General features: G+C 45.4%; 1 protein-coding gene across 1 annotated transcript in view; it reads left to right on the top strand.

Annotated features, from left to right (window-relative positions):
- LOC115085247 overlaps window positions 1–18846 on the top strand; it is a 164363-nt gene that overhangs the window by 71810 nt on the left and 73707 nt on the right. Inside the window, exons 5-6 of the mRNA XM_029591038.1 lie at window positions 3229–3386; window positions 5967–6079. Of these exons, the coding sequence (XP_029446898.1) occupies window positions 3229–3386; window positions 5967–6079 (271 nt within the window). The remainder of the gene's footprint in view (window positions 1–3228; window positions 3387–5966; window positions 6080–18846) is intronic.

The raw sequence follows: 18846 nt of genomic DNA, 5'->3' as shown, positions 1-18846 counted from the left end.
GATATTAAAATTATCGGACGATAATTTTAATCATCCTAAAACGATTCACATCCCTAAAAGAGGTTAGGACTTTTCAGCTTGGAGAAGAGACAGCAGAGGGGGGGATATGATAGAGGTGTTTAAAATCATGAGAGGTCTAGAACGGGTAGATGTGAATTGGTTATTTACTCTTTCGGATAGTAGAAAGACTAGGGGGCACCCCATGAAGTTAGCATGGGGCACATTTAAAACTAATCGGAGAAAGTTCTTTTTTACTCAACGCACAATTAAGCTTTGGAATTTGTTGCCAGAGGATGTGGTTGGTGCAGTTAGTGTAGCTGTGTTTAAAAAAGGATTGGATAAGTTCTTGGAGGAGAAGTCCATTACCTGCTATTAATTAAGTTGACTTATTAATTGCAGTGGCTATTTTCTAGCAACCATAACATGGAATAGACTTAGTTTTTGGGTACTTGCCAGGTTCTTATGGCCTGGATTGGCCATTGTTGGAAACCCGATATTGGGCTTGATGGACCCTTGGTCTGACCCAGTATGGCATGTTCTTATGTTCATGATAGGGGATAAAGTATTGCGTAGGGGGATGTTGTAGGTTTAGACCAGTGCCAATATCGGGGTTTGAGTGTTATCCTTGAGACTTTAGCCTGCACCCCACAGTTTTTTAGTAGCCAGATCAGATTATGAAACCATATTCCAGCAGCAGCCACAATGCACTGCAGGCAACTGAAGACTTTAAATCAGACCCCCTTGTGAGAAATGTAAGCATGTCCTTTAGCGTCAGGGTTGTTAATTTTGTGCTCAAAAAATGAAAGAATAGGTGTAAAAAAAAAAAAAAAAAAAAGAAAAATGTGAAACTTTCTGGTTTTCTGTACAAATTTATGCTGACATGTTAAGTTTATGGATAATGCATATGTATTAATCAGCATTAAAATGCATTCAGCACTTGCATTGTATAAGGCACATCCACTAACATTGATAACACATTTATTGCAGCATAGGTCAAACTACAAGGTGGGAAAGCTGATATTCAGGGCTTCCTATGATTAGTTTATGATGTTTCTGTTCCATTACTAGAACTTAACCTAGTACTGCTGCTGTTCTAAGGGGGATTGTGTTGTCTCTTTTTCACATGTGGAAATACCCAAGTGTTTGGGTTGACTCCATCTAAAATGCCTCAGTTATGCAGGAGTTTAAACTACTACATTTTAACTTAAATCATCTATGCTTATTAAACACCTCCATTCTTTTATTAAAGTGTTAATGCATAAATGTTTTTCTGAAGATTGTCCAACTCCGGTCCTCGAGAGCCACAAACAGGTCCTGGTTTTCAGGATATTCGTAATGAGTATGCACGTGAGAGATTTGTATGCACTGTATCCATTGTATATGAAAATATCATCTCATGCATATTCATTGTGGATATCCTGAAAACCAGGCCTGTTTGTGGCTTTTGAGGACTGGATTTGGCCATCCCTCCTCGAGAGAGTCCATAATTGCTTGAAAAATGTCATTATGAGAAATGGTACCTGTGGGATAAAGGAAGTTATTTGCTTAAGGTAAGCAAAGAGGACAATGGGTGGGGGGGGGGGGGGGGATGTAGAAGTGTGGTAGAATACTTGGGGGGAGGGGTTAAAAAAATAGCCTGTTCTTTGGTTTGGTACTTCTGCAATCAAAGAAAAGTGAACAAAATTGTGTTCATTTCAGGTCATAGCACATTCCTACAAATGATTGATACAGTTGCTGGTACTTAATTTGTTCATTTAATTAACATGTCAAAAGCATTGGTCGGCCTTACCTGTGACTTTCTATGGGGCTATAGTACCATGATACTGCAGTCATAAGTCCCTGGGGCTCATTCTTGGCCCAGTCATCGCAGTGCCAGTCTTCTGCCCAGGGCCACAGACTGCATCTAATTATAGACCATAGGTCTGGTTCCCCTACCCCATCTTTTACGCAGTCTCTCAATCTTGTTCCTACCACTGTTCTCTATCTGTCCTACGTCTTTTAAAATTGTGTTAGTGCTGCATTGACACCACCTCCCCTGGTAGGGGGCCATTCCAGGTATTCTCGTTATCTCTGGTTCTTACAAGTTCCACCCTTAATACAAAATTACTCAGGTCTCCATCCGTGTCTTACTATCAAGCTGCGCAATAATCCAGCCCGCCACCAAACGAGTGAGGCTAGGGGCAGGGGTTGCAGATACTGTGGAAACACAAAACAAAAGGGAACATTTAAAAAAAAAAAAAAAAAAGTTCAGGAGTGATGAGAACCCCACGTTCTTTAAAAAAATATTTTAAATTTCATACTAGCGGACACCTGCAAAACATAAACAGAGGATCGGATCGGTAGGGATGTGAATCAGTACCGGACTCATTTCTGGTATCGATCTCGGTAAAAACTGCGGGAAATCTTCATTCCCACGATTCTTACCAGTTTTAATCTGCTGTGTCGAGCTGAAAAAAAAAACCACCCCGACCCTTTACATTTTTAATCCTTTCGCATTCCCCCCCCCCCCCCGAAATTTTTAAAGTACCTGGTGGTCCAGCGGGATCGTTCCCGGGACCCCCGCTGGACTACCAGGTACTTTAAAAATTTCAGGGGGGGTGGGGGATGCGAAAGGATTAAATTTAAAGGGTCAGGGTGGGTTTGGGGTTTATTTTTAAGTGCCTTTTCTTCCCGCCCCCCCCCCCAAACGATAAGAGAACCCCACGAAAAATTTTGTGGGGTTTTCTATCAGGTTCGGGGAACCCCCGAGTTCTGCTGAGTTTGAAAATATCTTCAATCAGAAAAACTATTCACATCCCTACAGATTAGCATTGCCTCCTCTGTGTGTAACCTGAGCACTTTCTCCCCAGGCCTGATTGCATTGGTGTCTGTGTCCTCGGTCCTATTGCTGCTGTTGCTTCCCTTTGATGACCCATGTCAGCCAATGAAGCTTCATACAAATTTTTGTATATCAAATTAATTGTGCTTACACAGCAACTACTCAGCAAGTCTCTTATAAAAAGTACTTGTATCCTATTTTTCTAATACCCTTGTTGTACGGTTTGACTTTTATATATATATATATATATATATATATATATATATATATTGTAAAAGGAAACAATTTCTTAATACTTGATGATCATCCATAGTTCTTCTATATTCCACTTTTAGTAGCTTAAATTTGTTTGGTAGCTTGATTGTTCTTTAGTAGATTTATTCCTTTTTATATCTTTAATTTTTTTGTAGAGCTGTTTCTGCTTTGCTGCAGTGCAAATCTAAAGTGGAGGCCATCTTGCAGGGTGAATTACTCAACATGACATTTCATGGAATTGGCCAGTTTAATGGTCAAGTGATATATGTAAAGATGGGTGAAAGTGAGCAAAAAGTGCTAAGTAAAATTGCAGGTTAGTATTCTGTTCTACTTCACTACCATAATATTTAAAAATAGCGAATGCACATCTTTCTTGCACAGTAGCATTGCTGTGTCTTTATTTTATTAGCAGTGTGGACTGCTGGTGACATTAATAGTGGAAAATATTGGCTTTGAAGCAGGAAATAGTGACCAATGGAGCCATTTATTCTGAGATTCCTATTTTCTGAAGGGCCAGTATATTTCCATTAGTGATCAAATGTCGGTCTACTTTAGTTTTATGATACCAATCTGAGAAATGAAGAATACATAAATAAGGTCATAATGACTGTTTGTCTGCTAAAGGAGCTATTTATTGAGCAATAATTCAATTTGAGGCCATGTGACCTTGTTGGTTTAAACTAATGGAAACTCTTACGGAGCTCAGATGTTTTATAAACATGTTTACATCCTAAGGAAAATGTTTGGATTTCGTAAAAATCAGGTTGTTGTGTTTTTAACCCATAAATTCTTTGGGACTTCATTTTAAAGTAAGGAAACTCTTCTCTCCTTCCACCCCCACACCCTAGAGGCTGCTTTGAAAATGTAATAAAAGGCAGATAAACACTTTTGCCTAGGGCCCCATGTTTTATAGTGTGCATCTTAAGGACATTTTGCACAATCTAAAAACATTGTACCATGCAGGAAGGCCTTAATGTTAAGGTGATGTCCCCAATATATAGCTGAAATTAGCAGTAACTCATATGTAAATGAGATCATATGCAAATGAATTTTCATGGACCCAAGGTAAGAAATGTAGTATGCATACCTTCGCCCACTATTTGCTTTGAGCCTGGTAAATGCAAAAATGTCTTTGGCAAGGTGTTACATCATTAGTGCGAATGCTTGGTCCTGAAATCCTCACTTTCACTTTCTGTCTGAAGAGGGTACTCTCGAGCACCATCCATCCCTCTTGAAATAGTCTGTGGCCTCCTTGGCTCCTGCCCCATTCCCAACAGACCCACACAGGCAGGAACGGTCCCTAATGGTTACACAAAGGAATCTCCCCACTCGCCCTTCCAGACGCATAGCTTACTATCCGGAGGGATGTCCGACCCCCTTCCTGCCACCTCGTGAATGATGCCATTGGGAGCAGTTTGCCTACCCCCTAATTGTTAATTAAAATGTAAATGTTAAAGCATCCTTGGTGGCGGTGGCTGATGTTCCTCTTGCCCATGAAGGCTCTTATGGGAGAAAATAGTAAAGCGTTTTCTTGAATGATGAAAGATGATCTGGGACAGGATGCTTTAAACAGTCATGATAGATAAGCAGGTAGGGAGAAGGATTGTGTCTGTCGGAATATAGAGGAGCATTTATATATTTGTGTGTTTTTGTCCCAGATTTAAGGATTGGGGTAGAGTAAAAAGACAGAACAATTCTGCTTGCGTATGTTTTAAATAGTACATCTTTTGCCCAAGGCTATAAGTTGCTGCAACTACCAAAAGCAAAAAACACTGTGAAAAGAAAAAGCCAGTCCAGAATGGACTGCGGAACTTTTTCCTAACCCTTTGCGTTTAGTTTTATCTGGCCCAAAATATTTTTACAAAATTGTGAGTAGATGGTATTTGTTTTTAAACACGCTCAAATTGCAAAGAACATAGTCAAAGAAAAAAGGTGCTATATATTATGGGGTAGCTTGTTAAAGAAGTGTGCGCACACATGGATTTTATAATCCACGCATGCAAGGGAGGATACTTATGCAATTTCCGTGCGGCGATGCATCCCAGCCTTCCCCAGTTCCTGCTCCAATTAAGGAGCGGACTGGGAGGAAACTTCCATACCCAAACCTTCCTTCCCACCCCCTAAACCTACCCTACCTTTTTTTTTTTATGTTAAGTTGCTGCTCCTCTGGAGCAGTAGTAACTTGCGTGTGCTGGCAAGCTGCCGGCGTGCACTTCCCCGGCACAGCGGCAAATGGCTGCTGTTACCAGCTGCCTCCAGCCCCGCCCCCTGGACCACCCCTTTATCTGGGCCTGGCACTTTGTCAAGTAACCCCCGTATTTTGTGGGTTTTTTTTATACGTGGAAGTGATTTAAAATCTGCCCGTATCTGTCCTTAAAAAAAAAAAAAAAAAAAAAAAAAGGAATCGGCTCAGTCTGTAAATGCACATAGTTAGAACACAGACATGGTAGACACTGCAGATGGTGACTCACTTAGCCAGTCTAACCCCCAGGAATAAACTGCTTAGAAACTGGCAACCCATATTCTGTCCTCCTAAGGCCATTGTTTTGTTTTGCAAACTACATGCCCAAATGAGCTGTTCTGTACTGTTTGTTGAAGCATTTATAAAACCATCCATATCAAACTGCATACAGAAGGATCTATAATGTCCTGTTACAAACTGATTTCCCCACATGCTTAAAGAAGGCTGCATGCTAACAAAATTCTTCTTTTATAGTTCCTTCTCTTTATTTTGTTGTTGCAGACTAACAGAATACTGTAGAAACGTTTGACACATGCAAAATATAATTGAGTAGCTTTTTGCAGGCAGTGCCATATGTTAACTGATCCGTTTCTGAAGAATTGAACATTCTGTAAATGTGTGCCTTCTCCTTCTCAATCACCTTTCCATCAGAATTTGTAGCAAGCTATTTTCATGAAATGGGTATTGACATCACAGGCAGCAAGGTGTTCAAGCCACATCTGACATTTCTGAAGCTCTCCAAAGCACCTTCCCTGAGAAGAAAGGTAACAAACTAATTAGATCAGTTGAAATGGCCTGTATTCTTATACATTTTTAGGATTTTAGTAACGACCGTAATGAAAGCTGTTTTGTTTGTAATCTGCTATTCTATGTATAACAGCCCTCCCCCCCCCACACACACACAAACTGGACTGGGGGCACATTGGGGAGCTACCAGGCCACCAAGCAATCTACAGAGCTTTCTGGGGTTTCTCTGGTAGTGGGGAAGACTGACTTCAGAGTTCCTAGGCCTAAAAGGCCTTGATGTAGCTTACAAACAATGGATGTCTCCTTATTCTAAGGGTCCATACATTTTTTTTTTTTCCTGGGCTATCTCCACAGGCATATTGCCCCAGCTGCACATCCTAAGGTGTAGGTCCTTCCATTCGGGGTGAAGGCTGACTTTCTTAACCCAGGCTGTGGTGTAGATTTTGTGCGCGTGTGTATGTGCAGCAGTGTCTGTTTCCTTATGTGATGCAGTGCTGCAGGGACCAGCCAGGGGACAGATGGGGTGTTCAAATTTATTGAATCTTGCAGAAATAAATGTCCCATCAATCAAACACTGTCTTTACATATGTACGGTCGCTGGGTGCAGTTACAAAGTGGACTCTTCTTTCCTCTGTGTATGTGTCCTTGGCATCAAATCCTGGGCTATACATTATCCCTTAGGGAGTGAGCTGAGAAGAAAAATCCCAATTGTTCTGGGAAATCCTATGTGGATCAAGGATTCCCCTGTGTGTCAAAACAGTACCTGAGGTTCACATGAGTCTTTTTCATCCCAAGGGAAAGGAGATCCAGTTGTGGGTCTCGCAAATCTGGTCTCTTTTCTGCTCCTCTGACTTTCTGGTGCGACACCTCTGGAGGAAAGGTTGGTACTTACAAAAACAGGTTAATATAGCCCAACTTCACCTATGAGGAGGGGTGGCATGTAAACCTCTTCACAAACCAAAAGGGGCAAATTGCTTTACACTCCCAAAATTCTCTTGAAATGAGTTGTTTCCACTTCGGGGGAAATGCCACTGGTGGTCTTGTCCCTTGCCACTAGACACGGGGCTGGTCTCTCAGCGAAACATTACCCAGGGTATCACCCCTGCAAACTTTAGAAAAAATAGCCAAAACAAATAAACCAAAGTCTCTCGTTTCGAACTAGAAGCAGACCCTGAAAGACAAAAGGTGCGCTGCAGTGGTTTCCTAAAACAAATACAAAAATAAAAAATCCACAAACTCCAAAAATGGCTTCTTGTTATCCAGAAGACAACGCAAACTGACCACACTCTCTAAGCCACTAGCCCCCCCCTCCCCCCACCCCCTCAAGTGATCTAAGGAGTCACCATTATAGCCATCCTCAAGAGGAGGTGCTGCACAGCAACAGTATCTCCCACTAAGCTGGAAAAACTCAGGGCAGGGATCTAGGGCTAGTGGGCCTCTACACAAATATTTCCACTCCAGGTTCAGATGTTCAATCAACAGCATCAATAAAATTGTTGAATTGTAATGAACTGACAATATATGCATTTCCTTTTGGGTAATATGCATGAAGCGAAAATCCAACGGTCAAATTAACAAAACACGAATGTGGTGATTTTTCTAAGCTTCAAAACCTTCTTCAGGCTGTTCTAAGGAATTTTTCCAGATGTTTGGACTCCCCAGATTGGTTCCCGAGTCTGGTTTTATGATGATTTATTTATTTTTAACTTTTATATACCGATGTTCCTGTATAGGATACATATCAACCGGTTTACATAGAAATCAAATGTTGCCCAAGGGCCATACATGGAACAAGTAACAAACCAGCAATACAATTATATAATGGAGTAAATAATAGTAATAAGAGTAACGGTGAAAGAAATAACAACTTGAAATACAATACGTCCTGCCTCACTAGAATGAAACTGTGTAGGACACCCGGAGCGAAAATATTTTTGTCATGCCATTGAATTTCCACTACTACGTTCACCTCTGGGGAGGCTTCTATTGACCCTTCTCCTGGGTAACAGAACCTCTGCAGATTGTAGGCATTCTGGATCCAGTACTGCTCCTTTGTGTGTCTGCAGTTCTTCCAAGCACACGGGTGAGAATAAATTCCCCTCCCTCCCCAATTGGAATCTCTCACACACACACACTACTGCAAAAGAGCTCCTCATGGCTGCTCCAGGCACACGCCCTCTGCTGCCAGACATCTGATAAATTACCCCAATGCAGAAGGATAAGGTGATTCCAATCTGGCGATCTGTGAAGCACCTCCTTCTGCCTTTGCTCTCATTCTCAAACTAACTGCTGAGGGCAGCAGGGGGAGGGGAGAGGAGGAGTAGCATGCAGCATGAGGCTACAGAGGCAGAGGCAGGACTTCGAAAGGGGCCATACTTGATAGGTTGCTGGTAGCAGCCTACTACTGATGTCTGAGCCAAAGCACCATATCAGAGAAGGCACTTACTGGAGATGGGACGCCATTTCACACTGCACCACCAACACGGGTCTGCGGCGCTCCCTCACTCATGGCGCCCTGTACGATCACACAGGTCGCACACCCCAAAAGTGGCTATGCTTGGTTAAAAGGAAATGAGAAAGCAAGTGAATAAACATACTTTTTTTTTTTTCTTTGGGGTGGTGGAGATAAACTGGCAATTCCTCCTGGTCCCAATTGGAAGTGCTCCCTGCTGGGGAAGGAAGGATATAATGGGTGTGACTTTTATATAATAATGGCATCCCCCTCTGAAAATTAGACTTCTGTTGAAAACTGTCCCTGAAATGAGTATCTGAAGAGAGCACTCAATGCTTTTCCATGCAGTGATGTAAAATGTTAGGGATGTATGGTCATTTTAAATGACACAGACTGTTTCAACAACATTGGCTATATTGTTTCATGTCACTTTAAAAAGGAAACATGAAAAAAAAAGAATTTTTTTTTTTCCAATTTTAGGGCGCACTATTATAAGCAACACACGCTAAATGAAAATAGTGTGCACTAAAATGCCATCACGCACTATTCGCTTACGAAGAAAGGCTAAAGAGGTTAGGACTTTTCAGCTTGGAGAAGAGATGGCTGAAAGGAGATGTTAGAGGTCTATAAAATGAGTGGAATGGCACAGAGCAGAGGACAGTGTGACTTGTCATCCTGTTCAGAGGCTGGAGCTGGAAAAGGTAGCTTGAACAAACTGGTTATTGAGGGAGAAAGGGGACAAGGAGCAAACTAGGCAAAATATTGAGCTGGGCTGTCATGGGGCAGGAAACAAACTGGACAGGGCATTGAGGGAGGGAGAAAACTGAGCAGGGCATTAAGTTAAGGGAGGGAGGGGACACTGGGCAGGGAGCAAATGGAGCATTTGTCTAAGGGAGAGGTTGAGCCTGGGAGTGGGTGGGGGGGGGGAGTAAGCTGGAAATCGAGGAGGAGTGAGCTGAATGTGAGCCTGGGGAGAAGAAATGCTGGGAGGGGAGGGCTGTGGGGTACAAGCGGGGCTGGATTTTAAAATATAGTGCCCATAGGCAGAGAGCCAGGGGTTGGGAGATTGTCCCCAGAAACCAGACAGCAGCAGGGGGAAGTTCCAGTTTGTGGGTAGCTTCAGAGTTTGGTGCCCAAGGAGTGTGCCTATGTTGCCTGCACCTCAATCTGGCCTTGGTTTCAAGCCTGATATAATTTTACAGCACTTGTGTGGGAATGCTGCATTTCTGAGAAGTAATTCAAACAATGATTGTATTGTGCTTTGATTTAAAAATATTGATTGTGCACTGAATGTGCTTCAGGCTGGCTGCTTCGCTGTAAAGAGGTAACATTTGTGATCGACTATTCTGTGTCTGACATTCTCTCTGTCTTGCAAGTGTGGTCGAGGCTGATGTATTCTGCTACTGCATAGAGATCTGTAGCAGTCTTGTTCGTTGTGTTTTTTCCCAACAGGAGCTGTATTTTTGTTGTAGAGCCCGGTGTAATATTTGCAATGCCCACTCTCTTAGGGGCAGGGTTGTTGCTGCGTGGAACTTGTGATGGTATGGTAGGTTTCAGGTTTGCTGCATGTCCTGAGCTGTTTTTTTTTTTTTTTTTTTTCAGGATTTTGTATTTCACAATGTACTTGGCAGTGGAAGGGGTTTGTGTTATTTAGATGACACCAGAATCTTTTTGTATGATGAGGTGTACAGGGAAATATCCTGCACTGCCCCTCCCCCCCCCCTTGCTGGAGGGGTGTATGTGTGTGTGTCTGTATATATATTTACGGAACTGGAGGTGTAGGAGGCCCTGCCTCTCGAGGCAAGGGCCGCATAACTGGGCAGACGTGCTGCAGCCAGCGCTGGGGGGGGGGGGGGGGGACGACACAGGCGGCCTATGGGACGCTTGGACTAGGTGGGGGATGGACGACCAATGGGATAGTGTGGCCGGTTCAAAACTCGAGCAGGAGCCAACGAGACAAGGAAGGCGGCGCCTCGGAGCCAGGGTACAGATTTAAGGATTGGGGTAGAGTAAAAAGACAGAACAATTCTGCTTGCGTATGTTTTAAATAGTACATCTTTTGCCCAAGGCTATAAGTTGCTGCAACTACCAAAAGCAAAAAAACTGTGCAAAGAAAAAGCCAGTCCAGAATGGACTGCGGAACTTTTTCCTAATCCTTTTGCGTTTAGTTTTATCTGGCCAAAAATATATTTTTTAAAAATTGTAAGTAGATGGTATTTGTTTTTAAACACGCTCAAATTGCAAAGAACATAGTCAAAGAAAAAAGGTGCTATATATATTATGGGATAGCGCGTTTTTTTTTCCCCCAATCACCGGCCCGCCCCAGCGTGACATCGCGCCCCGTTGCCGGCCATGTATACTGCACTGTACCGGCTTCCCCCCCCCCCCCCCCCAGCCCACACTAGCCCAGATCCGCCACCGTAACATTGGGAGGCACTGGGTGGAACAACATGTCCAGAGCATCTATACACCCCCAAAGCTGAATGCCTGGCTTGCCATCCCGGCACGCCCCCCCCCCCCCCCCCAGACTTCCCCCTCATATTCTACTCCCCTACCCAAACCCCCAGCAATTAGGTTGGCAAGCCATTGAAGATGGTCAGAGGGATAATAGCTCCCACATTTAATACCAACCCCTGCCACGCCACAGGAGTCCCTCCCCCAGCACCCGCCCCCCCTACCCAATCCATATTAAGTGGGATCATTGGCAAACAGCTTGTTTTGGGGTTAACTACTCTATGCCGCCCCAACCCCTCCCCACCTAACCTACGACGGGTTACCAATTCACCCTCCCCCCTCCCCCCCGATTGGGATCTAACCCTGTTATATGTTTACACAGCATGTCAGCCATTCAGTCTTCCATGGACACCGGCTTGGCTGCACCTACGCTGGACCAGGCTCCAGCAGCCAAGCGAGCACGAAGGAAGCCAAGCAAGCTGCAAGAAAACTTCGCGGCAACACCAGATGACGACGACAAACGCAAGGCCAGGACACAGAAGAACAAGAAAAAGAAAACAGTGCCCAGATGACAGCCACATAGCATCAGCCACTTGGGCTGCTATGTCCCTGAGCAACGCCCGTTAAAGGACATGACCCCTACAGCAGCGCCGCAACAGGTTTACAACACAGGAACAGAAAGCGATCTACGACAGCTCATGGACCAAGCACTGGTGGCGGCTGCTATCCATGGCACCGACAGATTGAAGTCACTGCTTGGCAGCCCGTTCCCCTCCCCTCCCGCAGTGCAACAAAGTACCTGTCTGCCCACACCAAAGTACATCTGGCAGCACCCATTTACCAACACATCACGCGAACGTTAACTAGCTAAACCGGCACTCGCAAGAAGGACAGAACTGTGAGTACCCTGCTTTAAACGTGGGCCAGACTAATGCGCAGGTTCCCCAAAAACAGCCCAGTTACCCGCCACAAACGAATACTATGCTAAAAGGTAATGGCAGCAAAGTATGGCTGGGGACACAAGGTGCTCCAATCGGTTATTTTCTCTGCCATGAAAACATTTTTTGATAACTTTGCTGGACAAGGTAGCTTTAGCACAGGACCACCAAAACAAGTCGATACACAAGAACCGGGGCTTTCAGAACAACCCATGGGGGAGGCCTTACCGACAACACAAACACAGATTACAGCAACAGAAACAACGGAGAGTCTGGTGGAGACTAGAGATGTGGTTCGTTTTTCGCCCTATTTAGGAAATTTAACGAAATTTCCTAATTCGTTTCTGTTTCGGAGTATCCGAAACACGACATAAACGCCGTTATTTCGGAGCCCCCGAAACCGGAAACAAAATTTTCCCCGCAATTCGGGGGAAAATTCGTTTTTGGGTTTGCCTGGGGAGAGGGGCAATTTCTTTTTTTTTTTTATTAAAAACCACCCCAAATTTAAATTAATTATAACAACCCCCCCCCCCATCCCGATCCCTCCCCAAGACTTACAAAGATCCCTGGTGGTCCAGCGGAGTCCCGGCTTCCATTTGCCATGCCCTCCGTGCCCTAGTTCGTGCCAGTGCAAACCGCGCACCAAAATGGTGCCGAATAGCCCGAACGACCATGTCACAGGGGCTTTCGGCGCTATTGGTCAGCCCCTGTCACATGGCCATCGGCGCCATCTTGTGCTCCTATCATGTGACAGGAGCTGACCAATGGCGCCGAAAACCTCTGTGACATAGTATGGGCAAAGTCTATCGGCGCCATTTTGGTTACTGGCAGCCGAAAACGAAATCGCTTTCGGACCCTTGCTGGACCCCCAGGGATTATTGGCAAGCCTTGGGGGGGTCAGGAGCCCCCTCCTGACCCCCCCAAGGCTTGCCAATAATCCCTGGGGGTCCAGCAAGGGTCCGAAAGCGATTTCGTTTTCGGCTGCCAGTAACCAAAATGGCGCCGATAGACTTTGCCCATACTATGTCACAGAGGTTTTCGGCGCCATTGGTCAGCTCCTGTCACATGATAGGAGCACAAGATGGCGCCGATGGCCATGTGACAGGGGCTGACCAATAGCGCCGAAAGCCCCTGTGACATGGTCGTTCGGGCTATTCGGCACCATTTTGGCGCACGGCTTGCACTGGCACGAACTAGGGCACGGAGGGCATGGCAAATGGAAGCCGGGACTCCGCTGGACCACCAGGGATCTTTGTAAGTCTTGGGGAGGGATCGGGATGGGGGGGGGGGGTTGTTATATATGTACGAAAACGCTTAAAATTGTTTTTAAATGCTTGGGGTGGTTTTTTTTTTCGCTTCGTTACCGATTCGTTTTTCGGTCCGGTTTCGGGTTTCTCGTTTTCTTTTCGGGCAAACGAACCGAAAACGAAACGAGAAGACCCGAATTATACCACGAAGTATTCGAACCGAAAAACGACCCGGTAGAAAAAAACGAAGCACATCTCTAGTGGAGACCACAGGGCAGGATCACACAGATGGCACAACCGCGAAAGTTACTAATGCTACACAATACACGTGTACTGTGGGCTCCCTAACCGCGCATGTTTCAGAAGCAATAAAAGCAAAAATATGGCGCAGCGAGTATGTCGACATATTCGAGTTGCTCAGGAGAGATGGGGAATGATCCGAGCCAAGGTGCCACGAAGCATGCAAACTAACAGCTAGGGATAAACCCTTCATAGCTAGAACATTAGCAAACTGGTTCACAGGTTTTAGAATTTTGTCAACTATCATAGGACAAACACCCTGAAAAATGTTGTTCCCTGTTCGCATACCAGGATGTTATTTGCGGTGCATATCGCACATACGGGGTACGGCCTGGTTAGAATATGATGAGCAGTTCAGAAGAAATATGGCGGTGAACCCTAGCTTAGACTGGGATCGCAAAGATATCGATCTCTGGCTCTCGAAAACCACCCCATACAGACCTGTGGAGGAAGTCATCCCTGGCTTCGCAGGTAATGCGTACCAGCCTAGTTCATGGTCAGCACCTCGCCACCACGCTTTTTCAGGAAGGTTCCCCTTTCGTCAAGGGCAAAGGTTTGGGCAACCCACGAGATTCAGGGACGGGGCTCCCATCTGTCTGCTGTTCAACGCCGGGTTTTGCAGATATGCAGGAGCCTGTAAATTCAGACACTCCTGCATGGTATGCGGGGCAGGCCACCCTCAAACAAAATGCGCAAGGGGCGGTAACATCATACATGCAGAGCAGCACTAGATTTGGTAGAGCTCAGACGCCCATTAACATACGCAGTTTACACAACATTTTAAAGGGTTATCAGCCCGAGGAGGCAAGGTGGCTTTATGAAGGATTTTCCCAGGGTTTCCGCATACCGTTCATGTGTCCCAAAACCGCTACAGAGGCTAACAATCTTTTATCGGCAAGGAGTAAAGAAGAGGTCATAGCGCTAAAAATGAAAAAAGAATGCTACATGGGTAGGGTGGAAGGCCCATTCAATGAAAAACCACTACCCAATTTTAGGGTTTCTCCTCTAGGGGTGGTACCCAAAAAAGAGCCAGGGAAATTCCGAATGATTCATCATTTATCCTTCCCAGAGGGTGGTTCAGTTAATGATTACCTGGACCCCGATGCATGCTCAGTAGCCTACGCATCATTCGACCAGGCATTAGACATGGTGAGGCAGTGGGGACAAGGAGCATGGTTGGCCAAGGTGGACATCGACTCAGCCTTCCGCTTGCTACCAATACATTCAAGCTGTTTTCATCTGTTGGGGTTTCAATTCCAAGGGAAATATTACTTCGATAAATGCCTCCCGATGGGCTGCTCTATATCTTGTGCCTACTTTGAGAGGTTCAGCACATTTGTACAATGGGCGGTGGAGCAGGACATCGGGAGGGGAAAAATCATACACTATTTGGATGATTTTTTGTTTACCGGCCATAGGGACACACAGGCCTGCGCACAAGCCCTTGAAGCATTCATCCGTAAAGCTGACGAGTTAGGTATTCCTCTAGCCAAACAAAAAACAGAAGGGCCGGCACAAAATATTGTCCTTTCTCGGAATCGAAATCGATACCCAACAAATGGTCACACGCCTCCCGCCCGCAAAACTAGAAGCATTATGCACCACCATCTTGGTCACTGAAAACTCACGCAAGATCACTCTAAAACAGATGCAGTCGCTCCATTGGTCATCTTAATTTCACGTGCAAAATCATGCCCATGGGTCGCCCATTCATTAGAAGAATGTCCCAATCCACAGCAGGTATCCGAAAGAGCCATCATTTCATTAGAATCACCCAGGAGCTCAGGGAGGACCTCAGAGTATGGCAGACATTCTTGGGAGTATAATGGGAGGACTGTTTGGAGGGACCCACTAGTGACCAATAGGGAATTACAGCTCTACACCGACGTGGCGGGTAGCGTAGGATTTGAGGCCTATCTGGCTGGGAGATGGTGTGTGGAACGGTGGCAGACACAGTGGGAAGCCGAGGGCGTGCTCAGAGATATCACTTTTCTTGAGTGTATTCCCCATCGTTGTGGCTATACACATGTGGAGGTCATGTTTCCAGAATAGGAGAGTGGTTTTCTGGTCCGACAACATGGCGGTGGTACAGGCCATAAACTCTCTCACCACTCACTCCCCCAGGGTCATTAGGCTATTGCGGGATTTAGTATTGCTCTGCCTGCGCATTAACCTGGTCTTTAAGGCTAAACATGTACTGGGGGAGGATAACAGCATTGCTGATGCACTGTCTCGTTGTCAGTGGTCTCATTTCAGATTCCTGGCCCCGGAAGTGGAGAATCAACCATATCTCATTCCACCTTGGATTTGGGAATTGGGGTGCCCGGGATCAGCTCTGGCAGAGAGTACTTGGAGAGCCTATTCATGGGGATGGAGCTTATTCCAAAATTTTAGACAAACGCAAGACACACAATTTCTGGGGCGAATTACAGAGAGAACTGTAACAGAGTTCTTAATCTACCTCAAGAACTCGGGCGTCTCCAGAGCGCAGGCAGGGCAGCACTTAGTGGCTATTGGATTCTGTACCAAATTGTGGGGTATTGGCGGCATTAGCAGCTCCTTTTTCATAAAAAAAGATTTTGGAGGGTTGGCAGAGACCAGAACCAGGTAGAACGGTCGCTAGAAGGCCTATCACACCGATGGTGCTGCAAACCCTGATAAGGGAACTCCCTAGGTAAGTTTGGGATGATTTTGAGGTAAAGCTGTGGACCCTGGCCTTTTCACTAATGTTCTTTGGTGCATTTAGGAGCAGAGAGTTGATCCCAAGGGCAAGAGTGACCACTAGGCCCTCTGATGGGGGTCTCCCGATAGAGAACATAAGGATGGTTAGGGAGGCAGTACAGATTTTTATCAGAAGAGCAAAAAATGACCAACTGGCAATAGGTCGATGTATTACATTATACCCTGCTCATATAGAGGCCATATGCCCAGTAAGGGCCACGAGGGAATATCTAATGGTACGCCCACCGGGGTGGGGGCGGGGGCCCTTGCTAAAACACCAGGATGGAAATGCGTTATCGCGTTACCAGTTTATTAGTCTCCTGCATCCTCCCCTATCTTTTCTAATCCCTTATGCAGTATACTATCACACTCATTCATTCAGAATAGGCGCAGCATCGTTTGCCAGCATCAGTGGTTTCAGCGAGGATCAAATAAAAGCGGTAGGGCGATGGAAATCCGGTAAATACAAATCATACATACGGCCCACAAAATAGGTTCCCTAGGAAAGATTAACAGGGCACATCGCTACATATCCAGTTCCCCATAACCGTTCTTATTCTTATCTATCATAGACTCATCAGCTGCGATTGCAAAGGTGATATGGATCCTGGGGCACTAGTACATTTATTGGGCTCATATTAGAGCCAGGAAAAAGACCTCCAGTAATCAGATGGGCATACCTCGCAGCAAGGCCAGCATATTCTGGCTAGGCAACCGAGGGATGAGGTGGGTCCAACTAATGCCATCCATCCTACAATACACCACGCAACATCCACGGCCAGATATTATCTTTCATTTAGGAGGTAATGATTTGGTCGCAGTCAAAAACATTGACCTTATAATTGCTATCAAGAAGGACTTGACTGCAGTTAAGGCTCTGTGGCCATCCGTGGTATTGGTGTGGTCCCACATTATCCCTCGATTGGTATGGAGGGATGCGAAGTCACATAAAGCCATTGAAAAATGCAGGCATAAATTAAATAAGGAAGTGGGGACCTGGGTGAGGACGATAGGGAGGGGGGCTCACGTCATCAGACACAATGATATTTCTCCCACCTGTCCGGGCATGTATAGGCCAGATGGGGTTCACCTATCCGATGTGGGTGTAGATATCTTCATTCTCGCCCTGCAAACGGCCACAGCAGCGCTAGTTGATTAGTGAGGGGTAGGAAACAAATAAGGTGTTACTGTTTCCTACTTTGGCAGGGTCCTCACCGGTGCATAAGGAGGTTTGTTGCTGCATAGGGGAGAAGTTTTTGGTGTCGGGGGAAGGGGAGGAGCGGAGCACCAAGGACTTTGCATAGGGGGAAAGCGTGGGCATGGATATTAGCTAAGCATGGCGCAGACAGAGATAATGGCCGGTCTGGGGAGTGGCCCAATGAAGGCCTGGGATAAGCAATAAACGGGACCCGCAAGGCCAGGGGTGGGAGGAGGTGGCAGAACACTGCACGGAGCGGCAGTAGCCACAGAGGCTTTCACGGAGCGGGATGCCAGTGGCAGGTGTTCCACCTTCACGGAGCGGAAGGATGGAGGGCTGCCGTCTCCAAAAAACAGAGGGGTGGGTAAGAGCATGTAAATGTACCGGTGAGGGCATGGGCTTATATGTATTGCCAATTGTTAAGCTGGTTCAATATTTGTTGATCGTTAATGTTAAAGTAATGTTAATTGGCTGTGGCCGTTTCTTCCACTCAATAAAGGACATCATGGTTTACCTCCCTTTGCCGTTGTGTGGTCAAGGGAGGGAGGGGTGGGTGTCCAGAAGCTACGGCTTGCACAAGTTAAGGATTTAAATTGGGTTTGTCTTGCACATACAATGACATGAAGGAACCTCATGCATAAGAAGGGATACTGTATTTGTTGGGTATGAGCTCAAATTTATTGATATCTTGGCTATGTGTGCAGTGCTTCAACACACACACAGAGCATGAAGAAATCTGATCTTGAAAAGACTGACCAGACCGCCACAAAGTCAAATATTAGTAGAGGCAATGGTCACAGATGAATGTGTCCAGTGTCCACACGGCAGTAATGAATTATTGTACACACAGCAGCACACACAAGGAACAGGCAGCTTAGCTATGTATCATTAAAAGCAACGACAATGCCTGAAGACTGGAGAATGACCAATGTAAATGCCAAATTTTTTTTTTTTTAAGGCTCTGGAGTGAGCCTGATGTCAGTGCCAAGCAAAATAGAAGAAGCTATCAAGAATGGAATTACTAGGCACTAGATGTGATTTGGCTGAACTTTTCGGTTTAGCCTTCACACTCTGTGTGTGTGTGTGTGTTGAAGCACTGCACACATAGCCAAGATATCTGGGGGGCACGGGACCAATGGCCTCTGTGCCTGCTCTAGTTATCTCAGTACTGGTGGTGGGGGTCGTTATTTAATTTGCTACAATCTATTAATTGTGAAAGAGCAACTCAACTAGTGCACATAATTGGTTCTGCAGACTGTTACTGTTTGCCTTTCCTTTTGGTGAGATGCTATTTGATGTTTTTGAGAAATTTTTACTTGTGATGTCTGATTTGGCAAAAGCACACTGCATCATGCTATTTTCCTTTTTGAAAGCATGGTATTGAAAGAGGTTAATTTTGATTGCAGTAGTTAGAGGCAGCAGCATTATACATTGACAGTGGTAACAGCACAAGAGCCCCCTTCCACCCCCAATC

The sequence above is a fragment of the Rhinatrema bivittatum genome, chromosome 2 (assembly GCF_901001135.1).
Source record: "Rhinatrema bivittatum chromosome 2, aRhiBiv1.1, whole genome shotgun sequence".
Classification (NCBI taxonomy): domain Eukaryota; kingdom Metazoa; phylum Chordata; class Amphibia; order Gymnophiona; family Rhinatrematidae; genus Rhinatrema; species Rhinatrema bivittatum.
This window is presented reverse-complemented; position numbering and strand designations above follow the sequence as displayed.